Source organism: Orycteropus afer, unplaced genomic scaffold (assembly GCF_000298275.1).
Source record: "Orycteropus afer afer isolate SDZICR_OR568_19922 unplaced genomic scaffold, OryAfe1.0 scaffold00127, whole genome shotgun sequence".
Taxonomy (NCBI): Eukaryota; Metazoa; Chordata; class Mammalia; order Tubulidentata; family Orycteropodidae; genus Orycteropus; species Orycteropus afer.
The window spans coordinates 3,951,215-3,959,400 of NW_006921714.1; the positions used below are offsets into that span (position 1 = coordinate 3,951,215).

An 8,186-nucleotide genomic window follows, 5' to 3' on the forward strand; every position below is an offset into this window, starting at 1 on the left:
GTTCCAAACCACCTGCCGTACCTTGATGGTATTTTGCAGCTTGCAGATTTCACTCTGATCAGAGCTATTTGCCCCTTGTGCTTTAGTTGTCTAGGTCAGAAAAAAAAGAATTAGAAAATAATCATCTTGACTTTCCTGTAAAACAGAAAGTAACAAACATGTTTTTTCAAAAAACAAACATTTCCCAAACAGATTCTGGTTGTAGAATGTCAAGCATTTTTTTAAAGAGCCTAATCCAATAGTGAGTAATAAACAATACATAAAAGACACCATTCCAAAGTTTAACTAACTAGGAAAACAACTCTTTCACAAAATAACTAGAGGGAAAAAACATAGAATATTTCACTTAGCTGAACAAGATGTAAATTTAATGATTATCTAACATCCTTCTGAAAGGAAAATTCTAAAACGGAAAGTTAACCAACACTGATATTCGTAATAACCTGGTAAAACTCTTTCTTGAATGACTATCCTCAGGAGCTCTCTACCCTAATGAAGAAACACCTTTGGTTTGACAATAAAAGAATGTTTGGATTCTTTTCTTCTCAAAGCTGGACATCATTCATTTATCTTTAATATTTACTAAGTCAAAACCAAGCCCACTGCTGTCAAGTTGATCCTGACTCATATGTAGCAATCCTATAGGGCAGAGTACAACTGCCCTGTAGAGCTTCTAAGTCTTTAAATCTTTACAGAAGCAGAATGCCACATCTTGCTCCCACGGGGCAGCTGATGGGATCAAACTGCCAACCTTTCAGTTAGCAACCAAGTGTTTAACTACTAAGCCGCCAGAGTGCCTCTCCATTTACCAGAGTATGCAATAACTGAAAGCTGCCTTACAGCTAGAGGAGGACACAGAAAAGTACACAGAATGTGGAATCAAAGGATGCGTACTTGAATCACAACTCATCTGTGGGACAGTGTATTACTTAAACTTTTAGCTTCCTTATCTGCAAAACAGGAAGTTACTAAGGATAATATACAGAAGCATTTTGTAGTATGTGATACAAATACCAATTTTTATTATTCCTTGATAGAAAGTTACAGCCCCTAAGGGGTTCCAATTATGCCTATTTGATCTTTACATCCCACTCAAGCCTTTCACATACTAGGCACTCAAGATATGCTGAAATGAACATACCAAAAACCCATCTCTTCCCTAGGAAACCTTACCCAAAGTAATGTTTCTTAAAATGTGTTCCTCATATTAGCAGAATCACCAGGGTTACTTATTTGAATGGAGTTCCCAAGGCCTTAAAATAGCTACAAAATAAAAATCTCTAGAGACAGGACGGGGAACCTGCTGTAGAACGAAGCCCCCTGGTTATTCGCACACGCACAGAGTTGAAGAGCTACCACTTTCTGGAAATCAGATGGACAACGAGATCATCCTCTCTAAGGTGTACTTTGTGTCACCACATTATCTAGCAACTTGGGAAGCAAGACGATAATTTTCATTGGGATGTTTTCATTGCTGTTGTTGTTTCAACTAGATCACAATCAGAAAAATAAATCATTTTTACTTATACGCTTTGTTTTTCTCCATTGATAACACTGTAACCAAGTGAACAATGTTCCATCAAGTTTATTTTGGGTCTCCTGTGTCTACTGACAACCTCAACAGTCTATAAAATCTGGTATGTAAGACAAAATGGTTCCTTGGGAAAAAGTTTACAACCCCAAATGGTAAGGATTTAATTTTTAAGGTATGAAAAACAATAATGAATAGTTTAACTCATTTCGTAACACCAAGCATCAAATTTTCACGTTCTATGTAATGAGGATCCTCGTGCGTTCTCAGTGAAGGGCTTCAAACCTGGAAGCCTGTGTTTCTGGCAGAGCAGCCACAGGGAGCCCTGGGGGAGGGGTGCTGGTTCAACCAGAGCAACTCCACTGTGGTCTCTTTTAATCCTACACTTTTAACTTTATGTTATTCTGTGGGGGTGGGGGGAGATTCTGTTGCTGAAATTTTGTTTTCAAATTTCTCCCAATGTTGTACAGAAGGGAAAACAGAGGCTGAGAGGGTGAAAAGACCCGACCAAAACGTTCTGCACTACATGAACCATCAGCACTTCCACTCACTGTTACTTTTCAAAAACTCACAACCACCTTACCTACCTGAGCAATATGCCTCCAGTGTCCAACTTCAGACTCAAGTCTGGAAACTTCATTTGACAATCTGTTTATTTCTTGTTGTGACCAAATTATGTCACCGAAGTCCATGTCATCCCCATGGAAAGCTGAGGCATGATGACTGACACCATAACCACATGACGGTGATGCAGTGGTTGACAGTGCCCTATCAGCTCCTGAAGGCACTGACTGAGCAGCCGACTGCAGCTTCAGCAACTGGTCCTGTAGTGCAATCTGTCTTGCTTTAAGATGGCTGATCTCTACCTACACGGTTAGGATTCATGTTTCAGAAGAAAGTACTTTAATACATGGTTACGTTGACCATTTTATAGATTCACAGCATTAGAAGTTATAAGAATTTAAGATCATCCCATGATGGTACTGACTCTAAGTCTCCAATAACATCCTCACCATAAGGTAAGTATTTAAAAAACAAATACGATTATCACAGTTAAAACACAATGTCCCAAACAGTATAGTGACTGTAATTTCATTCACATTCACATGTAATTTAATTCACATTAAAGCAATGAACTCATTTCTAAGTTAAACATGTGTTTTCTATCATCTATGGAGTAGTAATTTCTCAGAGCTATTTGTGATCAATCTTAGATGATGAGGAAATAAAAGGTGGTGTTAAGTCTATGCATCAAAAAGTTTCCTCAGTGTGCACGCATCGTTGAGTGAAAGCAATCTACTTTCTAAATTTGCACCCAAATCACAATAAAAATTTTAAAAAAAGAAGTTTCCTCAGAACATCTGCTAATAGAAGAGTCTTATGTAACTGATTACGGCTGGATTTAGGCTTCAAATGCACCATGATTCAGAGGCAACTTTCTACTGGTCTGCATAACACAGCTGCAAGAATACTCTGATTATTAACCCAATCTCTCTAGATAAGACAGCATGGTGCGTCCACAGTTATTAGCCCCTGAGTCTCAGGAGGAAACCACGCACTAAGCGAGGCCCTCACTTGAGCTGAGCCAGAGAGGGATCAGAAAATCTGACCCTCCTCAGAGAGATAACATGGATCTGGTGGCATAGTACCTAAGGCATTTGACTGCTAACCAGAAGGTTGGCGGTTCAAACCCACTAGCCACTCCACAGAAGGAAGGCTGGGCAATCTACTTCCATAAGAATACCGCCTCAGAAACCCAAGGAGGGGTCGCTATGAGTTGGATCAGACTCCACAGCAGTGAGACTGGTTTAGTTTTGGTCAGAGAGAGAACAGCATAAAAATTCTGTAACACTGAACAGAGTTTTGATGAGGCCGGCAAAACCAAGTCACGGTCCAAAAGAAGGTATCTATACGCTGGACCCATCATACCACCTCATCCATTCCTAGTGAAAAATTACTTAAAATATAAAAGTAAGTAAGCTAGAGAGAACTGAACTAAGCTTTCTGCAAGGGACTCAAACAGGTCAAGAAAACACTCTACTACAACTTAGGAAAATCTGATACTAAGGAGACAGCCAACAAATAATAGTATATAGTATCTCTACATGGATAAATACAATGAGACCAAAAAAAAAACAAGCACATTAATGTTAAATGGCACAATAAGCAGGCTTTCTTGCTAGATTTACAGCAGTGTACATCAGTTTCACTCATTTTCTCATAAATGATATGAGGTAAACGGCATCTCTGGGGGAGTATGAACATCACAATGAGGATAACAAACATCAAGAAAACAGCAGGTCTAATGCATATTCATATACTATCTTTCATACTAGTAACAAGTACTGAAATATATGCTTTCATCAAAAGTTAACTATAATACAAAGAAAGTACTTTATACAATAAACAATTTATACCAAATTGTAGAGTGCAACTCCTAATTAGGTGCAACTCCTAATAACAGAGGCATTTCCTAAGTCTTAATGCTTCATTTGCCTTTCCCTCTCAACACTTAAGTAGAAAATGAAATGTCAAAATGCCACTTTTAATTATGCTATAAACCCCTGGATAGAAACTATCGTAACATCCTCTGAGTCACTGGTACTAATAGTGTTCACTCGTGTTCTATGGACTAATGCCATGAACGCAGGCCACCATCCACGACAAAGTAAACACAGAAACTGACAGAGTAAGGTTTAAAGACCTCCAAAGCAATCTGGCAGAGTAATTTTTGAATCTGTTGACTCAAAAAATTGTGACCTCTACCTTTCCTTTCTTGCATTTATTTTTATAGTAATTCATTTTTATTGTGTTTTATGAAACTGTCAACCCTCAAAAGACTGAAAATTAAATATAAAGAAAACTGGTTCTTCACCATAAACAGTTTTGAAAGCACTACTACAAATGTTTAAAAATGGTTTACTTCTATTTTTCATCTCAGTATGTCACCAAAGTAACCAAAAATCAAGCATGTAAATTTTAAAAGCCCAAATACAAAGTCACAATAGAAATGAACATTTAATCAATAAACAGAACAACACTCAATCTAAATAATAAAACAGGAAATGGTTCGATTCAATTTATTTATTGAAATTATTTACATGCTACAGACTAAAGAGAATTCAACAACAGCATGAAACATGAGAACATAGTCCATATTTTAATAGTTATAATAATAGTGGTTAAATTTTATAGTATCTATTACCAGTACTACAAACATAAGCCAATTCCCAAACAATCATTTCTACCAAAACAAACACAAAAAGTAAAACTGAAACATGTATGGAACAGTAAAGGTCACTATTCAATACTCAATATTCCCCTTTTCTGAGGAAAAGCAAGTTGATGCCAATACAAAAATACTTGCAGTCAAGTATTTTTTTTAAAAAGAGAAACTGTCCTTAGTAATGATTTAAAACAACTAACAGATGAGCAATTAGGTATTGTAAAATCAGTAATTATAAACAACAAGCACCTGAAGATATTTTATACAAAGACTCTTCTTCTTTTTAGAAGTAGAAATTAAACTCTACAAAGGCTATCATCAGGTGCTGTTGAGTTGACCTGATGTAGAACACAACAAAACACTGCCCAGTCCTGCGCCACCCTCACAACTGTAGCTCTGAGCCCATTCCTGCAGCCACTGTGTCGATCCATCTCGTGAGGGTCCTCCTCTTTCTTATTGACCTTCTACTTTACCCAATGTCTTAGGCTGAGTTCTTAGAGAAGCAAAACCAGTGAAGCTCAGAGAGAGAGAGAAATGTATCTCTAGGAAATGGCTTATGCAGTTGTAGAGGCTGTAAAGTCCAAAGTCCATGGATCAAACGTCAAGCTGGAGGTGCCTTCTGACTCAGGCAGCTGCAGGGGCTGATGAACTCATGATTAGCAGGCAGTTGAGCAGACTGCTAGCTCCCGAGACTGATGAATCCAAGATCAGCAGGTAAAATAGCAGACTGTTGCTCAGACTGCGAAGGCAACAATCCCAAGATCGGCAGGCAACACTGGAGGCCACTGGTTCAAGTTCAGAACTGGAAATGATGACAGGTCAACGCAGGATCCAAAATGAGCCAAGAAACTAGAGACCTTTCCCAAAAAGCAAAACCAAATCCACTGCCACTGAGTCGATTCTGACTCATAGCGACCCCCACTGGGTTTCTGAGGCGGTAAACCCTTACAGAAGTGCCCCGTCTTCCTTCTGCAGAGTGGCTGGTGGATTTGAAGAACCTTTCCCAAAGCTTCTCCATATATACTGGAAGCAGCCATACCCTGAAGGTAACTCCCCCCATCAACAAATTAGCTGCTCACAGCAGACTGCACCATGAAAGTAATGACACCACATCCAACCTCATCATGGGGAGTAACAACTACATCCAGCTGCCAAACCACTCAAAATCATGGCCAGCCAAGATGACAGACACACAATCTTAACTACCACACTGAGCCTGGTACCCTTCTACAGGGACTGGTCCCTCTGATAACATGACCAAAGGAAGGGAGACAGTCTCACCATCCTCACTTCTAAGGAGCATTCTTCTGAGACAGATTTGTTTCTTCTTCTGGTCCACACCAGCAAGCACCACAACTCAATGCACCAACCCTTCTGCACTTTTCCTCATTCATCCAGCTTTCACATGCTGTTCTGGCTACCCAGTGCCACTCTGACAGGATTATACCACAAATGGGATGGCTTTAACAAACAAGAGTTTATTCTTACAATTGGAGGCTTTAAGTCTGAGTGCAAAGTGCCAGGCTCTAGGGTGGGAGTGGGTGAAAGTCTCTCAACCTTGGGCTTTAGCTCTGCCTCCTGCTCCTGGCCGACTGAAGCTGGAGGCTTTCTGCTGGCTGCTGAGACTGATAAGCCCAAGGTTGACAAGTAAAAAGGCACAGTCCCAATATCACCAAACCACATGGCAGGCCATTAATTCAAGTCCATTAAAAGTCCCAAGACTGGCAGAGCACGGCAGGTTGCTGAACAATGATACAGCTACACACAGGGTTCAAGCGTGCCATAAGCTAGAGACCACTACCCCAAAGCTGTTTCTTATATACAGGAAGCAGACCACATACCCAAAGAAGCTACTCAGCTGCTCCAATAGATTCCACCATGGAGTTAATTACCATTCTCACCATGGGGAATAACTACATTCACCTGCCCCACCACTCAACCAGGCCCAGCCAGGTTGACACACAAACTTAACTACCACGCTTGCAAATGAGGCAACTGAAAATACCACAGCTTGGGACAGACTCACTTTAGTCTTCAAATAGACATCTTTGCTCCTTAACACTTAAAAGAAGTCTTTTGTAGCACATTTGCCCATTACAAAGGGTCCTTTTGATTTCTTGACCGCTGCTTCCATGGGTGTTGATTGTGGATTCAAGCAAAACAAAATCCTAGACAACTTCACCCTGTTCTTCATTTATCATGATGCTGCTTATTGGTCCAGCTGTGAGGATTTTTATTTTATGTAGAGATATAAGCCATACTGAAGGCTGTACTCTTTGATCTACATCAGTAAGTTCTTCAAGTCTTCTTCACTTTTTCAGCAAACAAGGTTGTATTGTCTGCATACTGTAGGTTGTTAATGAGTCTTCCTCCAATCCTGATGCTGTGTTCTTCTTCATATAGTCTACCTTCTCAGATTATTTGCTCAGTATACAGATTGACTAAGTATGGTGAGAGGATACAACCCTGGCACACACCTTCCCTGATTTTAAACCTTGCAGCATCCCCTTGTTCTGTTTAAATGACTACCTCTTGGTCTAGGTACAGTTTCCTCCTGAGCACAACGAAGTGTTCTAGAATTCTGATTCTTCACATTGTTATCCATAATTTCATAATTTGTTATGATCCACACAGTCAAATGCTTTTCCACAGTCAATAAGACACAGGTAAACCTCTTTCTGGTATTCTCTGCTTTCAGCCAAGATACATCTGACATCACCAATGATATCCCTTGTTCCATATTCCTCTTCTGAATCCAACTTGTATCTCTGGCAGTTCCCTACCCATGTACTGTTGCAACCATTTTTTAATTATTTTCAGCAGAATTTTGTCTGTGAAATAAATGACATTGTTCAATAATTTCCACATTCTGTTGGATCACCTTTCTTTCAAATGGACACAAATATGGATCTCTTCCAGTCAGTTGGCCAGATCTTCCAAATTTCTTGGCATAAATGAATGAGCACTTCCAGAACTGCATCCATTTGCTGAAACATCTCAACTGGAGCCTTGTTTTTTCCCAATGCCTTCAGTACAGCTTGGGTTTCGGCCTTTCGTACTATTGGTTCTTAATCACATACTACCTCCTGAAATGGTTGAATGTCAACGAATTCTTTTTGCTACCAAGGTTAGTTTATGTACTATAAACTTAATAGAAAAGCTTACAGAGACCTTGTCAAATTAGTCATACCAAGCTGAGTTAGGCATTACTAATTCAACACCCTTTCAGTACTTAACAATTTATATTGTAACTCTTCAAAACCTTCCCAAATGTATTATATGAAATAAATATGATGTAACTGTAGTAAGTTTTACCTCTTTCTGTTGTAGTTGACTTCTGTAACTTGTAGACTGCTGCTTTATTTGAAGCTCTGATGCTTCATGCTTCTCTTCCAGGTCAGTACAAAGTTTTTTAAGTCTCTCATTCTA

At 39.3% G+C, this 8,186-nt stretch overlaps 1 protein-coding gene across 1 annotated transcript in view; it reads right to left on the reverse strand.

Annotated features, from left to right (window-relative positions):
* TRIP11 (thyroid hormone receptor interactor 11) overlaps window positions 1-8,186 on the reverse strand; it is a 34,872-nt gene that overhangs the window by 5,095 nt on the left and 21,591 nt on the right. Inside the window, exons 3-5 of the mRNA XM_042781487.1 lie at window positions 8,073-8,183; window positions 2,119-2,397; window positions 22-90 (exon numbers count right to left, since the gene is read on the reverse strand). Coding sequence (XP_042637421.1) covers window positions 22-90; window positions 2,119-2,397; window positions 8,073-8,183 — 459 coding nt within the window. The remainder of the gene's footprint in view (window positions 1-21; window positions 91-2,118; window positions 2,398-8,072; window positions 8,184-8,186) is intronic.